This window comes from Nycticebus coucang, chromosome X, assembly GCF_027406575.1.
Source record: "Nycticebus coucang isolate mNycCou1 chromosome X, mNycCou1.pri, whole genome shotgun sequence".
Taxonomy (NCBI): domain Eukaryota; kingdom Metazoa; phylum Chordata; class Mammalia; order Primates; family Lorisidae; genus Nycticebus; species Nycticebus coucang.
The window spans coordinates 80,739,557-80,757,793 of NC_069804.1; the positions used below are offsets into that span (position 1 = coordinate 80,739,557).

The following is an 18,237-nucleotide window of genomic DNA, read 5'->3' on the forward strand; positions in this document are numbered from 1 at the left end:
TTTTGTGGTAACTCCACCACCTTTAGTTTGTCTAAACTTATGAAGCACATTGAGTCTTTTACTTTTCTTCCTGGTACTGATGCTGTTGCTATTAACCATTTATTGCCTAACATGTAAGTCCCTTGCTCTCAAGAAACTAATGTTTTGGTGAAGGTGGCCAGCCTTATTTAAACACCAGTAGACATTAAAGAGCAATACAGACTGGGGTACAATTAAGTGCCCAAACTTGTGGCTCCAGAGTAAGGATCACCAGCTTTTCCACATATAAAGAAGCCTCTTTTTTTTTTTTTTTTTTTTTTTTGTAGAGACAGAGTCTCACTGTACCACCCTCGGGTAGAGTGCTGTGGCGTCACACGGCTCACAGCAACCTCCAACTCCTGGGCTGAAGCGATTCTCTTGCCTCAGCCTCCGGAGTAGCTGGGACTACAGGCGCCCGCCACAACGCCCGGCTATTTTTTGGTTGCAGTTTGGTCGGGGCTGGGTTTGAACCCGCCACCCTCGGCATATGGGGCTGGCGCCCTACTCAATGAGCCACAGGCGCCGCCCTAAAGAAGCCTCTTGGGTGGAGAGAAGTAATAACTGTTTCCCTGGCAGAGCCCCTTGTCCCTCCCTCCCACACATACACACCCCCTCTTTGAGACACTTGGTTCTTTCCCTCAAACTTCTTTTGACTTTTATTTCCCAGTGTCTAAAAGCCCAAGGGAAAATTGGGACTGGTGGGGGACGTGCCTCCCAGTTTCGTACTAGTTTCTGTCCCTGAAAGGCTGGGGGAGTTGCTGGATGAACTGCCCCAGTCCAGCTGCAGCCAGCCCAGGTCCCAGTCCTTGCCCTGTGTTCCCCTGCTTTCCAATAAGTCCGAGGAGGGTAGGCGTGGGAGTAGCCCTAGCTGAGGCTAGGAGGTCCTCCCAGGCTGTTCAGGGGACCGCAAGAGGTAGCCACATTCTCATACTGGATAGAAGCCAGGGGAGGGAACTTGGGGTAAGGGGAGGGACCTGAGGGAGGGATCAGAAGCCTCAGGAAAGAGTTAATGCAAAGAGGGGGAAGGGATAGGACAAAGAACCAAAGGGAAGGTTCAGGTAAGAAAAGAGAAACCTGGTGGGGAGAAAGGATCCCAAAGGATCAGCGGTCAGAGTTAGGGGGTTCCCCCTGCTGTAACCTCATCTTAGGGCCGCCAACTTCCCGCCACGCCATAACCACTGTGCTACAGATGCCGAGCCATCTGCATAGTTATTTGATGATGTTAGCTATAGGATTTTTTATGGACACCCTTGGTCAGGTTAAGTAAATTACCTTGTATTCCTAGTTTGCTAAGTGTTTTTATCATGAAAGGGTGATGGGTTTTATAAAATTAAGATGAACATATGGTTTTCACCCTTTGGTTTCAGATATGTTAAATTTTTTTTTTTGAGACAGAGTTTCACTTTGTCACCCTCAGTAGAGTGCTGTGGCTTCACTCATAACGCCCAGCTATTTTTTTTTTTTTTGCAGTTTGGCCCGGTTGGGTTCAAACCGAAACTGCCAACCTCAGTATATGGGGCCGGCACCCTACCCGCTGAGCCACGGGCACTGCCCCCAATTTAAACTACTAAACTATTTTAAATTGCACACAAACTTTATGGACATCCTGTACTATTTTCAGTGATTGATCTTAGAGATGAAATGGATGGAGTACATAGGCTTGTTGCCCGTAGCTCAGTGGTCAGGGTGCCAGCCATATACACCAGGGCTCACAAGTTCAAACCTGGCCTGGGCCTGCTAAACAACAATTACATCTATAAGAACAACAACAACAAAATAGCTAGGCATTGTGGTAGGCACTTGTAATTCCAGCTACTTCGGAGGCTGAGGCAAGAGAATCGCTTAAGCCCAAGAGTTTGAGATTGCTGTGAGCTATGATGCCATAGCACTCTACTGAGGGCAACATAGTGAGACTCTGTGAGCTATGATGCCACAGCACTCTACTGAAGGCAACATAGACTCCGTCTCAAAAAAAAAAAAAAAGAAAAGAAAAGGAAATGGAGTACATAGCCAAAGAGTGTTAAGCCCCAAACCAAATCTTGCGTAGGCTCCTATCCTAGGAGCCCAGGCTTACCGTTAAATTGAATATACACATTTTATACTTTTTTCTATATATCTTTTTTTTTTTTTTTTTTTTTAATTTGGCTGGGGTTGGGTTTGAACCCGCCACCTCCAGCATATGGGACCGGCGCCCTACCCGCTGAGCCACAGGCGCCGCCCTTTTTCTATATATCTTATATTTCTTAGGCCGTGCTCCAAAGTCATTGGCAAGTTTCTAATTATTGTGGAATTAAGGGGCCTGTTGGGCAGTAAGGGAAAATTTCCCTTCATCCTGGAAGGCTTGCTGAAAGATCAACTCAAGATAAGGCAGATTAATAAAAGAAAGGAAGGAAATCTGGGTAGGTGTGGTGGCTCATGCCTGTAATCCTAGCATTCTATGAGGCCAAGGTGGGAGGGAAGCTTGAGGTCAAGAGGACCAGACTGAGGAAGGGTGACACCCCATCTGTACCAAAACTAGAAAAAAAAAATAAACTAGGCATGGTGGCATGCACCTGTAGTCCGAGTTACTCACCTACAGTTTCAGCTACTCAGGAGGCTGAGGGCTAAGGCAGAAGAATTCCTTGAGCCAAAGAGGCAGGGCAACAGATTAGACTTAAAAAAAAAAAAAGAAAGAAAGAAAGAAAGAACTCCTATCACATGTTACTAACTACAAAATGAAATAAGCCAATCACAAAAAAGACAAATACTGTATGATTCTGCCTATAAGGTACCTAGAATAGTCAAATTCATAAAGACAGAAGAATGTAGTTGCCAAGGGTTGGGGGAAGGAGGAGGAGTAATGTTTAATGGTTATAGAGTTTCAGTTTTATAAGATAAAAAGAGTTATTGAGGCTCGGCACCTGTAGCTCAAGCAGCTAGGGCACCAGCTACATACACCAGAGCTGGCGGGTTCGAATTCAGCCCGGGCCTGCTAAACAACAATGACAACTACAACCAAAAAATAGCTGGGATTTGTGGTGGGCACCTGTAGTCCTAGCTACTTGGGAGGCTGAGGCAAGAGAATCACTTAAGCCCAAGAGTTTGAGGTTGCTGTGAGATGTGACACTACAGCACTCTACCCAGGGTGACAGCTTGAGACTCTGTCTCAAAAAAAAGTTATTGAGATGGATGGTGATAATGGATATACAGCATCATGAATGTATTAATGCCAGTGAAATGCATACTCAAAAATGGTTAAGATGGTAAATTTTATGTTATGTGCTTTTTTTTTTTCGAGACAAGAGTCTCACTATATCCATTGTGTCACAGCTCATAGCAACCTCAAACTCTTGGGCTTGAGTGATTCTCTTGCCTCAGCCTCCCAAGTAGCTGGGACTACAGGTGCCCGCCACCATGCCTGGCTATTTTTTGTTGTAACTGTCGTTGTTTAGGTGGCCTGGGCCGGGCTTACTACCCTACCCTGACAGCCTCAGTGAATGTGGCCCACACCATAACCACTGTGCTACAGATGCCAAGCCATCTGCATGGTTATTTGATGATGTTAGCTATGGGTTTTTTTATGGACACCCTTGTCAGGTTAAGTAAATTACCTTGTATTCCTAGTTTGCTAAGTGTTTTTTATCATGAAAGGGTGATGGATTTTGCAAAATTAAGATCAACGTATGGTTTTCACCCTTTGGTTTCAGATATGTTAATTTTTTTTTTTTTTTGAGACGGTGTTTCACTTTGTTACCCTCAGTAGAGTGCTGTAGCGTCACAGCTCACAGCAACCTCAAATTCTTCAGCTCAAATGATCCTCCTGCCTTAGCCTCCCAAGTAGCTGGGACTACAGGTGCCTGCCACAATGCCCTGGCTATTTTTTAGAGTCAGGGTCTCATTTTTGCTTAGGCTGGTCTTGAACTCCTGAGCTCAGACAATTCACCCACCTGAGCCTCCCAGAGTCCTAGGATTACAGGGGTGAGCCATGGCTCCCTACCTAGGCATGTTAAGTTTGATATGCCTGGCCTGGAGGTGGTGGCTCACACCTGTAATCCTAGCACTTCAGAAAGACAAAGTGGGAGGATTGCTTAAAGTCAGGAGTTTGAGACCAGCCTGAACAAGAGGGAGATCACAACTCTACAAAAAATAAAAAAATTAACTAGGCATAGTGGTGCACACGGCGCAGGCAGGATTATTGCTTTAGCCCTAGAGTTTGATGTTGTAGGGAGCTATCTATGATGACGCCATGGACACTCAAGCCCATAACAGAGCAAGACCCTGTCTCAGAAAAAAACAAAATTTGGTATGTCTATTATCAAGAAGAGATATCAAGCAGATACAGGAGTCTAGAGCTCAGAAGAAGTCAAGATTAAAGACAAAAATGTGATAATTAAGGCCCTGCCTTAATTACCTCACACTGGTAATCCCAGCACTCTGGGAGGCCAAGGCAAGCGGATTGCCTGAGCTCAGGAGTTCGAGACCAGCCTGAGCTAGACCAAGACCCTGTCTCTAAAAAATAGCCGGGTGTTGTAGCAGGCACCCGTAGTCCCAACTACTTAGGAGGTTGAGGCAAGAGAATCACTTGAGCCCAAGAGTTTGAGATTGCTGTGAGCTATGATGCTACAGCACTCTATGGAGGGTGACAAAATGAGACTCTAGTCTCAAAAAAAGGTGATAATTATCAGAGAAATGCAAATCAAAACTACAATGTGATATTACCTCTTACCTGTCAGATTGGCTGTTATAAGAGATGAAAGATATCAAGTGTTGGCAAAGATATGAAGAAAAGGGAACGCTTACATACTGTTGGTGGTATTATCAATTAGCACGGGCACTTTGGAAAACCATATAGAGCAGTGGTTCTCAACCTGTGGGTCACGACCCCTTTGGATGGTATCAAAGGTTCGCGGCATTAGAAAGGTTGAGAACCACTGATATAGAGGTTCCTCAAAAACCTATATGGTTCTGTATGGTTCCTTTTTTCCTAAAAGTAAAATCACCATATGACCTAGCAATCTCACCTCTGGGTATATTTCCAAAAGAACTAAAATCATTATACTAAAGAGTTATCCACACTCCCATGTTTATTACAGTATTATTCACAATAACCAAGACATGGAAACAACTGAATTACCCATGAGCAAATGAACAGACTTTGAAAATGTAGGATATACATAAGTATACACAATGGCCTACTATTCAGCCTTTAAAAAGCAGGAAATTCTGTCATTTTTGACAACATGGATGAACCTACAAGACATTTTGCTAAGTGAAATGAGCCAGCCAGGCACAGGGAGACAAATAATCCACAATCTCATTTTTACGTGGAATCTAAAAAAGTTGAACTGTCTTGGCACCCGCAGTTCAGGGGTTAGGGCACCGGCCACATGCACCAGGGCTGGTGGGTTCAAACCCAGCCGGGGCCTGCTAAGAAACAATGACAACAACAACAAAAAAATAGCTGGGCATCGTGGTGGGCGCCTGTAGTCCCAGGTACTTGGGAAGCTGAGGCAAGAGAAGCTCAGGAGTTTTAGGTTGCTATGAACTGTGATGCCATAAAAATGCCCGGCTATTTTTATTTTTATTATTAAATCATAGCTGTGTACATTAATGTGATCATGGGGCTATTTTTAGAGACAGGGTCTTGCTCTTGCTGGTCTTGAACTCCTGAGCTCAAGCAATCCACCTGCCTCAGCCTCCCTGAGTGCTAGGATTAGAGTGCGGTAATGTGTGAAACAGGCACATTTAAAGCCCAGGTCATGCCAGGTGCATCCGGTGCATCATCCCCACATGACCTAGGCTTTAAATTGGGCCTATTGCCAATACTGGCACATTCTGGTCACCTGCAATTTTTATCAGCCACATGTTGGTTATCTATTACACAGCATGGTTAATACTATTATTAATACTATATCATATCTTTCATTTTTAGTTTTTAGAGACAGAGTCTTTCTCTTGTCACCCCTGCTGAAGTGCAGTGGCATAATCATTATAACCCCAAACTCCTGAGCTCGACTGATCCTCCTGCCTCAGCCTCCTGAATAGCTGGGATTACATACAGTAGGCACTACCACACTCAGGTAATTTATTTTTATTTTTTGTAGAGATAAGGTTTCACTGTGTTGTCACAAACTTTTGGCCTTGACTGATTTTCCTGCCTCAAATAAAAATAAAAAAATAAAAAATAAATTATTCCAAAATAAAATTTACTTAAACAAAGTCAAAGTTTTCAGCATAGAGATGATATTTAAGGCCAAGAATATGGATGAGATTACCAAAGGAAGGAGCATGTTAAAAAAAAAAGACATTCCAACATTAAGATTATAAACAGAAGAATTACAGCAGGCCGGACTCAGTGGCTCACGCCTGTAATCCCAGCACCCTGGGACACGGAGGTGGATGGATCAACTGAGCTCATAAGTTCAAGACCTCAGCTTGAGCCAGAGGAGATCTCATCTCTAAAAAACAGCTGGGTGTTGTGGCAGGCACCTGTAGTCCCAGCTACTCGGGAGGCTGAGACAAGAGAATCGCTTAAGCCCAGGAGTTGGAGGTTGCTGTGAGCTCTGATGCGACGACACTCTACCCAAGGAGACAGCTTAAGGCTCTGTCTCAAAAAAAAAAAGAAGGAAAGAAAGAAAATCATCACTTTGTAATCCCTAATGAAATAACTGATTTGGGCAATGACTGATTATCAATAGATGAAAGGTTAATGGGGAACTGATATTTGCAGGATGCTAAAGTATCCCCAAAGTATTATTACTTATTTTATTTTATTTTTTTGTAGAGACAGAGTCTCACTGTACCGCCCTCGGGTAGAGTGCCGTGGCATCACACGGCTCACAGCAACCTCTAACTCTTGGGCTTACACGATTCTCTTGCCTCAGCCTCCCGAGTAGCTGGGAGTACAGGCGCCTGCCACAACGCCCGGCTATTTTTTTTGTTGCAGTTTGGCCGGGGCTGGGTTTGAATCCGCCACCCTCGGCATATGGGGCCGGCGCCCTACTCACTGAGCCACAGGCGCCGCCCATATTACTTATTTTTCATAAGGAGGAAAATGCAACTTTGCAAAGGAGGGGATCAGCCTGTGATCACTGAACCCATTCATAAATCTTAGCATTACCAAAAGTAGGAAATTCAGACATTATATGCTTCTGGATATGATGTAATATGAAGTACACAGCCTTACTTTTGAAGTATAAATACTAAAAACAGGGAACCATAATCTTGTCAAGCCTTTAGTTTAAATTACAGGAGACAAGAGAATAAGCTAATGATACTATAAGAAAGCCATCAGGCTAATCCAAATCACTGGCATAGAAATAAAAGTAGAGGAAGAACTGTTCTAGATTTAAAGAAGCTCAAGAAATGTAACAACCAAATGCAGTTGTGGACCTTCTTTGTATCCCAATTTTTAAAAAGATTATAAAAAGACCACTTGAAAACTTTGAAAATGGACTGTGTATTAGATGACATCAATGAATTATTTATTTTGTTAGGTGTGATATGGTATGGTGGTTTTGTACAAATATGTTCTTTTAAAGATATATACTGAAGTATTTAAGGGAGAAATGCCAGGAAGTCTAGGGATTTATTTTAGTTAAAGTATCTTAGAAGATAGGAAAGGAATATCAGCAGAATCTGAGAAGCAGCAGCCAGTGAGATGGGAAGAAATTCAGAAAAGTGAGGGGTCCTAGAAGACAAATGAATCATGAGTTTCATGAATTAGTGATCAGCTTTCACAAATAACATTGGTCAAGGAAGATAAGGATTGAGAATTGACCACTGCATTTAGTTATATGAAAGTCTTTGGTGACCTTGACAAAAGCAGTCTGGGTAGAGTGATAGGGTTGTAAAAACCTGATTGGAGTGTGTTCAAGAGAAGCTGGGAGGAAAGAAATTAAAAATGAGAAATGTAAGCAATGATAGTTACACGTAGAATTTTGGTCTAAATGGAGGAGCAACTGGAGTGGAAAGTAGAGTTAAGAAAGGATTTTTTAGCAATGAAGAACTAGTAAATTGAAGTCCTTATACCAGTGAGTGACAAGGGATGAAATATTTTGCATAAATGGAGGGGTTGTGCCTTAGCTATAAGCATGAAGAGTTCATCTAGAGTAACAGGACAGAAGACAAAGAACTTAGTGGGAACAATGCTAGAAAGTAGTTTGATATGGGAGAAGAAACTTGTGGAAGTTCTCTTCTGACTGCTTCTATTAATCCACTGAAATTAGAAGCAAGGTCACAGGCTCAGAGAGATGAGGGAGGTCTGAAAACTAAGAAGGTATGAAATAGGCATCTAGTAGAATGGATCTGTGAATACGTGAGAGAATGTAATAATGATTGCCAAGCAGCATTAGGGTCCTGCTTGATATTTTTAATTATCTATTTCAATTGAGACCACTCAGCATGATTGTTTCAACCATATCCATCTCAGTAGGCCAAAGTTGGATTTAGCAAAGTGTATTAGTTTCCCACTGTTCGTGCTGCAAATTATCATAAATGGCTCTGCGCCTGTAGCTCAGCGGGTAGGGCGCCTGCCACATACACCAGGGCTGGCGAATTCAAACCCAGTCAGGGCCTACCAAACAACACTGACAACTGCAACAACAACAACAAAAAAAAATAGCTGGGCGTTGTGGCAGGCACCTATAGTCCCAGCTACTTGGGAGGCTGAGGCAAGAGAATTGCTTAAGGTTGCTGAGAGCTGTGACACCACAGCACTCTACTGAGGGCAACATAGTGAGACTTAGTCTCAAAAAAAATTATCACAAATGTAATGGCTTAAAACAGCATGAATGCATTATCTTTTATCTTGCAGGTTATATAGGTTAGAAATCTATATACACAGGTCTCACTGGGCTAAAATTAACATGTCAGCAGGGCTGCATTCCTTTCTAGGGGAGACTGTTTTTTGCCTTTTTCCAGCTTCCAGAAGCAACACACATTTCTTGGCTCATGGCCCATTCCTCCATCTTCCAAGCCAGCTATGACAGGTTGAGTCCTTCTCATACACCATCACCCTTTTGCATCCCTCTTCCACTTTTAAGGACACCTATGATTACACTGGGCCTACTCAGATAGTCCAAGATAACTTCCCTATTTTAGGGTCAGCTGATTAGTGACCTTATAATAATAATTCCTTCATCCACATTAATTCCTTTTTGCCAGGTAACATGTTCACAGGTTTCAGGAATGAATTTGTAGACATCCCAGGGGAGGGGAGCATTATTCTGCCTACCACATGAAGGCTGTGGTCTTGGCCAAGCCAGTATAATTAAGTGTGAGAGAGGGTGGTGCCCATAGTGCCAGCCACATGCACCAGGGCTAGTAGGTTCGAACCCAGCTCTGGCCTGCTGAAAACAAAAAAATAGCCAAGTGTTGTGGCAGGCACCTATAGTCCCAGCTACTCAGGAGGCTGAGGCAAGAGAATCACTCAAGCCCAAGAGCTGGAGGTTGCTGCAAGCTATGACACCACAGTACTCTACCAAAGGTAACAAAGGGAGACTGTCTCAAAAATAAATAAGTGTGAGAGAGAGAAAAAAGTTGTATGCAAGGAGGTCGCCATAATTACAGACTCTTGAACTTTAAACTATGTAAGAAGGGAAGGGAGGACTTGAGAGAGATGAGCAACAGTGAAAAGAATCAAAAGACTATAAGTTCCAGTGATATCAAAGGGCTATTGGTATTAATGTACTAGAGAGAATAAAGTAGAGGTTGGAGAGTAGAATACTTGAAATAGAGTTAACAGAGGTGTAATCAAGTCTGATTCTGGCCAGGCCAGGTGGCTCACGCCTGTAATCCTAGCACTCTGGGAGGCTAAGGTGGGTGGATTGCTTGAGCACATGAGTTCGAGACCAGCCTAAGCAAAAAGCGAGACCTTATCTCTACTAAAAAATAGAAAAACTGAGGCAAGAGGTTCACTTGAGCCCAAGAGTTGGAGGGTGCTGTGAGCTATGACACCATAGCACTCTACCCAGAGTGACAGCTTGAGACTCTGACTCAAAACAAACAAACAACAAAAAAAAAAGTCTGATTCCATTATTAATGTTTCACTGCTGACAGCTTTTAAGTTCTACATCTCTCTCTTTCTCTCCTGTCCCACATCTGGGCAAGCTAAAAAAAAAATCCCAGCTGCTTCCTCCTTTGGCACCAGAGGGAGTCTCAGACCATGCAAGTTTCAGCCCACACACAAGAACCCCCACCCTGGCCAAACCATAAAAACGCCAAGCCTATGTCCTTTCTCTGCTCTCAAGTCATTTTCAAACCAGGTCCAGAAACCTGCCCTGCTTTCCTCAGAAAGCCACATTATATATCTCATGAACATTTTCATACCCTCTTGGTGGGGGGTGTATCAGCAGTCTTGACATCACAACCAAATTTCAGGTGGGGATCCACCTGTCTCTGCAAGGTGGCCAAAACAGGAGGGGAGGGGTTGTAGTATTCGGTAATGACAAGATATATGGTATAACCACGATGGTGAATAGAGGTAAGGGAGAGGACAAGATAACTAGAGAAAAGGAAATAAAGGAACTGAGAAGCCAGGGTATTGGCAAGATAATCTGCATGAATGCTGAAATTAACAAGAATTTTAGTGAGAATATATTGATGTGTTTTTTTGTTTTTTTTTTTTTTGAGACAGAGTCTCACTTTCTTGCCCCTGGTAGAGTGCCATGGTGTCATAGCTCACAGCAACCTCAAACTCTTGGGCTCAAGAGACCCTCTTGCCTTAGCCTCCTGAGTAGCTGGGACTACTGGTGCCTGCTATGATGCTCAGCTAATTTTTCTATTTTTAGTAGAGATGGGGTCTCACTCTTGCTCAGGCTGGTCTCAAACGCCTAAGCTAGGCAATCCACCTACCTTGGCCTCCCAGAGTGCTAGGATTACAGGCATGAGCCACCATGCCTGGCCTTGAATGGGAATTTTAAATGCACATTCCCTAAGACCCAGCAATCCCACTTCCAAAGAGTACACTCAATTAAAATATGCACAAAAGTTTACACAAAAGCTATTTATTAAAATAAAAATATAATGGCCAAAAAATTTAAATAACCGAAATGAACATCCTAAAAGAATATATAAAGAACTCTTACAGGCTCAGCACCTGTAGCTCAGTGGCTAGGGTGCCAGCCCCATACACCAGAGCTGGCGGGTTCAAACCCAGCCCGGGCCAGCTAAACAATGAAAACTGCAACAACAACAAAAAATAGCCGGGCACCTATAGTCCCAGCTACTTGGGAGGCTGAAGCAAGATAATTGCTTAAGCCCATGAGTTTGAGGTTGCTGTGAGCTGTGACGCCATAGCACTCTACTAAGGGCAACATAGGGAGACTCTGTCTCAAGAAACAAAAAAAGAAGACATAAGAGAGTGACTAACAGATAACACAAGGAAGAGGAAGACAGAAGATGGGTGGCACAGAGAGTGGACAACAGTAAGTGCAAGCAGGTGGGTGATGGAGACACATTGGGAGACAGAAGTTGAGCAATATAAAGAGAGGATAGGTAACTCTGCCAACCATTATTTACTGCCACTCAGTTCCAGATTCACTCCTCAATACCTGCTCTGTCATAATGACAGAATTCCTTTAAGCATCTATGCTTTAGGGTGAGCACAATGTTAAACTTTCTTGGTAGAGGGAGCTGGAGGGACACTGCAGGAGGCAGGCGCTCTCCCCTGCCTGCAGTAGCACCCAATTCCCTCTGTAGGGCCCCTGAAGTTCACCAGTGCTCCAGGCCTCCACCCCTTCCGCATGCCTATACCACTGCTTGCTGACAGTCTGCCCTCCCTGCCTGCACCCCAGATGATCATTGCCTGCTGGCCCTGGGACAGCACACCACCATCTCTAGCATGAGCAAACCAGCAAATCCAGTAGGCTGAACCACATATACCTCCTCCAAGGAGGTCTGAACCTCAGCCTTGGGAAAGAGGTTTCCTTCCAGGTTTGTCCTTTGAGTACTCTCCCTTAGCCATAGGGTACCACAAGGAGTTTCCTCCTATCTTATTTCCTTCATCAGTTTAATAATTCTTTATATTAAAATTCCCATTTTTGGAGATCTCAGCATCGAGGACCACGGAGGAGCTGGTCACTTTTGTCTCTTTGCAATGGAGACCTCAGTACCCACACAGGAGCAGCAGCAGCCTGCAGCAACCAAGATCAGGAACCCGCCCTGGGTTGAAAAATACCAGCCACAAACACTGAATGATCTCATTTCTCATCAAGACATTCTAAGTACCATTCAGAAATTTATCAGTGAAGACTGACTGCCATATCTGCTTTTCTATGGTCATACAGGGACAGGAAGGACATCTACCATCCTAGCCTGTGCAAAAGGGCTATACAAAGATAAAGAGTTTGGCTCCATGGTCTTAGAGCTGAATGCTTCAGATGACCGAGGAATAGATATCGTCCGGGGACCAATCCTGAGCTTTGCTAGCACCAGGACAATATTTATGAAAGGCTTTAAACTAGTGCTCTTGGGCTCAGCGCCTGTGGCTCAAGCGGCTAAGGCGCCAGCCACATACACCTGAGCTGGCGGGTTTGAATCCAGCCCAGGGCCTGCCAAACAACAATGACGGCTGCAACCAAAAAAAATAGCCGGACGTTGTGGTGGGCGCCTGTAGCCCTAGCTACTTGGGAGGCTGAGGAAAGAGAATTGCTTAAGCCCAGGGGTTGGAGGTTTCTGTGAGCTAAGATGCCATGGCACTCTACCCAGGGCAACAGCATGAGGCTCTGTCTCAAAAACAACAACAACAAAAAAAAAAACTAGTGATCTTGGATGAAGCTGATGCCATGACTCAAGATGCCCAGAATGCCTTGAGAAGAGTGATTGAGAAATTCACTGAAAATACCAGATTTTGCCTCATCTGTAACTATCTGTCAAAGATCATCCCTGCATTGCAATCTCGGTGCACAAGGTTCCCATTTGGTCCCCTGACTCCAGAACTCATGGTTCTCCGCCTGGAACATGTCGTAGAAGAAGAAAAAGTTGACATAAGTGAAGATGGAATGAAAGTACTTATAACTCTTTCCAGTGGAGATATGTGCAGGGCTCTGAACATTTTGCAGTGTACCAATATGGCCTTTGGGAAGGTAACAGAGGAGACTGTCTACACCTGCACAGGGCACCCATACAAGTCAGACATCGCCAACATTCTGGACTGGATGTTGAATCATGACTTCACCACAGCCTACAGAAATATTATAGAGTTGAAAACTCTGAAGGGGTTGGCATTACATGATATCCTAACAGAGATATACACCTGTTTGTGCATAGAGCTGACTTTCCATCTTCAGTTCGAATATATTTATTGACCAAAATGGCAGACATTGAGTACAGACTTTCTGTTGGCACCGAGAAGATCCAGCTGAGTTCCCTCATTGCTGCTTTTCAAGTTACTAGAGACATGATTGTCACAGAGGCCGAGATGTTCCGAGGCCCACCAGCCACAATTCCTAGAGCCTGGCAGTGCAGAGGACAGTTACAGGATGATGCAGGCTGGGGCATGGGACAGAGCTGTGGTCACCCAGGTCTTAGAAATTTCTGTTCCAGACCCATGAGTGGCTAGGCAACATTAAAAAGTACCATTTTTGTGGCCATTCAGAGCAGAGGCACATGAAAACAATTTTAATGTATAACTATTTTAACTGTACTACCCGTCTGTCTTTTTTTTTTTTTTTTTTTGAGACAGGGTTTCACTCTTGTCCAGGCTAGAATGGAGTGGCATTGCTACAGCTCACAGCAACCTCAAAATCCTCGGGTCAAGTGATCCTAACTCAGCCTCCTGAGTAGCTGGGATTATACGTGTGTGCCACCATGGCTGGCTAGTACTTTTACTTTTTGTAGAAAGTGTTTTTGCTGTGTTGCTCAGGCTGGTCTCAAACTCCTGGCCTCAAATGATCCTCCTGCCTCAGCCTCCCAAAGTGCCAAGATTACAGGTGTGAACCATCATGCCCGGAACCATCTGTCTTTTATGGGGGAAAAAGTAACCTTTTTTTTTTTTTTTTTTGTTTAGCTGTAAAGCTTTTTATCCTTTAGCTGCTTGTATAATAGAGAATTGGCCATTGGTCTGGAATTTAAGGCTTTTGGATCTACTATGGTCCAAATATCTTCCAACTCAAGGTAAACAGTTGTCTCCAAAATTAAGTTATGAATCTAATAAAACTGGCCAAAACTATTATGCTCTTATAAAACGGACTGAATTTTCTTACTTTAAAAGAAATGGTATTTTTATTTCCCCTCTTGAAGCGGGAGTTACCAGTAGGTTCCAAGTAGGAAAAAACTTTAATATAGAGCTATTCTTAAATTATGCCATTGGGTACCACAGGTCGTATAACATGTACTTGGTTAATGCAGGGAAGGCATGGGAGATTAAGCCTGACTCTAAACCTAGAACTGCAGAAAAGCCTGGGACTTGGGTAGAAATTTAATATTTATTTTACAGTAATTATGCTACATTTATGTTAGTGTTCATGACAATAAAAGTAAAGCAACTTGCTTGCTAGTTGTGTCACAAGTGACTCTTCTTTAGCCAGCTATGAAGATGCCGACTTGTCCAACATCCATTTACATAAAAACCTTTTGTCTTTAATATCACAAAATAAACTTTCTTTAGAGACAAAAAAAAAATTCCCATTTTAGGGCGGTGCCTGTGGCTCAGTGAGTAGGGTGCTGGCCCCATATACTGAGGGTGGTGGGTTCGAACCCAGCTCCAGCCAAATTGCAATAAAAAATAGCCAGGTGTTGTGGTGGGCTCCTGTAGTCCCAGCTACTCAGAAGGCTGAGGCAAGAGAATTGCCTAAGTAAGCCCAAGAGCTGGAGGTTGCTGTTAGCTATGATGCCACAGCACTCTACCAAAGGCAACAAAGTGAGACTTTGTGTCTAAAAAAAAAAAAAAATTCCCATTTTAATACACTGTGTGGTTTGTATCTCTTCACTGGACCCAAAATGATAGTGACAGAGAGAAAAAGAGAGTGGGCAAAAGACTGGGAGAGTGGGTGACAGGGAAAGTGTGGGCTACAGAGAGAGAATGGGTGATAGACAAAGGTAGAAGGTGGGAGACAGAGATTGTGGAAAACAGAAAAAGGGGAAAAAGGTGACAGAGGGACACAGAGTAGGGAGGATGGATGATAGAGACAGAAAGAGAAACAGGATGGGCCAGGCGCAGTGGCTCACACCTGTAATCCTAGCACTCTGGGGAGGATCCCTTGAGCTCAGGAGTTCAAAACCAGCCTGAGTACAAGCCAGACCCCGTCGCTACAAAAAACAGAGAAACTAGGAAGCATTCACCTGTAGTAACAGCTACTGAGGAGGATCACTTGAGCCCAGGAGTTTGAGGTTACAGTGAGCTACAATGAGGGTACAGTGAGCTACAATGAGGGTACTGGGGTGAGAGAGCTCCTGGGGCAACAGAGCAAGACTGTCTTAAAAAAAAAAATTAAAGGCTCGGCGTCTGTAGCTCAAGTGGCTAAGGCGCCAGCCACATACACCAGAGCTGGCAGGTTCGAATCCAGCCCGGGCCTGACAAACAACAATGACAACCAAAAAACAGCCAGGAATTATGGCAGGCGCCTGTAGTCCCAGCTACTTGGGAAGCTGAGGCAAGAGAATCACTTAAGCCCAGGAGATGGAGGTTGCTGTGAGCTGTGATGCCACAGCACTCTACCTAGGGTGACAGCTTAAGGCTCTGTCACAAAAAAAATATTAAAAATAGAATTATCATATAATTTAGCAATTCCACTTCCGTGTATACACCCCCCAAAAACTGAAAGCACTGTCTCATAGAAATACCTACATGCCCATGTTCACAGCAGCATTATTTACAACAGCCAAGAGATGGAAGTGACCCAAATGTTCATTAATGGATGAACAACATACAGTAGATAAATGCAATGGAATATTATTCAGCCTTAAAAAGTCTTGTCACATGGGCAGCGCCTGTGTCTCAGTGGGTAGGGTGCTGGCCCCATATACCAAGGATGGCGGGTTCGAACCCGGCCCCGGCCAAACTACAACAAAAAAATAGCCGGGCATTGTGGCGGGGACCTGTAGTCCCAGCCACCCCGGAGGCTGAGGCAAAAGAATCACCTAAGCCCAGGAGTTGGAGGTTGCTGTGAGCTGTGTGACTCCACGGCACTCTACCAAGGGCAATAGATCTCTACAAAAAAAAAAAAAAAATCTTGTCACATGATATAACATGGATAAACCTTGAGGACATTATGCTAAGTGAAATAAACCAATGACAGAAAGACAAATACTGCACGATTCGGCTCATAATGATGTATCTAAAGCAATCAAAATTCACAGAGGAATGGTGGCTGCCAAGGGTTGGAGTAAGGGGGGAATGGGTAGTTATTTAATAGCTATAGTTTTAGTTTTGCAAGATGAAGAGTTCTAGAGATAGGTGGTGATGGTATAAGACTAAGGTACTTAAGGATACTGAACTGTATACTTAAACACATGGTTAAGATGGTAAATTCTATGTTATGTGTACTTTATCACAATTAAAAAAATTTTTAATGTTCATCCCAACATCACCATGCCCCCCAACCCTTAGCCATCTGGTAAATGCTTAGGCATTTTTCAATACATGGCTCAAATGTTTCCTCCTATTATGAGGGCTTCCCTTAGCTCACGACACTTGTAGTTCTCTACTCATGCCTTTATGCCAACATTATGCCCCACACATTATACCTCTTACAACACTCATCAGAGTAATTATTGGTTTAGGGGTCCATTTCTACTACTAAATAATAAACCATTTGGGGGCAAGGACTGTGTTGTACTCATCTTTGTTATCTCCCAGGCCTGAGGGGGTTGGTAGGCCAGAAAGGTTCAAGACCAAAGGGTTTAGGCCGGGCGCGGTGGATCACGCCTGTAATCTCAATACTCTGGGAGGCTGAGGCGGGTAGATCGCCTGAGCTCATGGGTTCGAGACCTGTCGCGGGCACCTGTAGTCCCTCCCAGCTACTTGGGAGGCTGAGACAGGAGAATCGCTTGAGCCCAAGAGTTTGAGGTTGTTGTGAGCTATGACGCCACTTCACTCTACTGAGGGCAACAAAGTGAGACTTTGTCTCAAAAAAAAAAAAAAATAGCCAAGGACTTCATCAAATTAAGTTCTGGCTCTCAAAGAGCTCAAACCGGAGGATTATGTACCCAAAAAGGAAGCACTGGGGACTCCCCGGGCTTCAGAAATCTGATCAAATATCCAGAACCAATCCCCCCCAACCCCGTCCTACTCTGGGGAGAGCCGGGGCGCGCGTCTCACACCGCTCCGCGTCAGCAGGTTGGGTCCCTGGGAGGGTACGAGGGCCACCCCACCCCCAACCTGGGGTCGACAAGCTAGATCCGCTTGGAGACCTAGACATACCTCTGGTATTGAGCAGCCTGGTCTGGGCTCAAGGTCTTGGCTTCCGCAAGCCCCTGGGAGGCCTCCATGACCCTCGGTTTGGATCCCGGGTAACTAGGCGGGAGCTTGGAGCTTGAATTTCGCTACCTCCCGCCCTGCGCATGCTCTGTGCACAATGGAAGGGGCAGAGCCAACAGACGGCCTGGCGGCCAGCCAATCCTTAGCCCTGACCTCGGGCGCCACCGCCTGAGCACCGCCCACGAAGCTAGTGCGCTTGCGCTTACGGTCGCCATTGTTAAGAGGCGTTGGTTACCCGGGTAACCTCGCGTGTTCTGTGTGATGCTGTCTTCTTTAACATTTTCAATCCTATCCACATTTTGCTGCGGCGGATTCATGTGTGTGCGTGTGCTATCCTTGTGAGTACAGTCTGACTGATTAGATCTCGGTGATAGGAGCTCAGTCATTTTCGTGGTCCCTGGAGACCTCTTCCACTGGCTGTAATTCCCTGCCCTGGCGCGAGTAGATATTCTCCCTTCCCTGCTCGCCTGTACCTGACATTGAGCGGAGTTTAAATCCAAACACCATGGGAGGTATAGTCCTCATGACTTAGACTAACATAAAGAAAGGTCTTCAGGTGGGCTCCTGTGGCTCAAGCGGCTAAGGCTCCAGCAACATACACCTGAGGTGGCGGGTTCGAATCCAGCCCGGGCCCGCCAAACAACAATGATGGTTGCAACAACAACAACAACAACAAAAAGCCGGGGTTTGTGGCAGACGCCTGTAATCCCAGCTACTTGGGAGGCAGAGGCAGGAGAATCGCTTAAGCCCAGGAGTTGGAGGTTGCTGTGAGCTGTGATGCCATGACACTCTACCCAGGGTGACAGCTTGCGGCTCTGTCT

At 44.6% G+C, this 18,237-nt stretch overlaps 1 protein-coding gene and 1 pseudogene across 2 annotated transcripts in view; one reads left to right on the top strand and one right to left on the bottom strand.

The window, feature by feature from the left end:
- The window catches only part of ERCC6L (ERCC excision repair 6 like, spindle assembly checkpoint helicase), a 38,554-nt gene extending 21,056 nt beyond the window's left edge, over positions 1–17,498 (bottom strand). For both annotated transcript variants that reach the window (XM_053579458.1, XM_053579457.1), the window contains exon 1: positions 17,360–17,498. In XM_053579458.1, the coding sequence (XP_053435433.1) occupies positions 17,360–17,427 (68 nt within the window). In that variant the 5' untranslated portion in view covers positions 17,428–17,498. The remainder of the gene's footprint in view (positions 1–17,359) is intronic.
- On the top strand, positions 12,753–13,558 carry LOC128577929 (replication factor C subunit 5-like; annotated as a pseudogene).
- Positions 17,499–18,237: the final 739 nt, after the last annotated feature.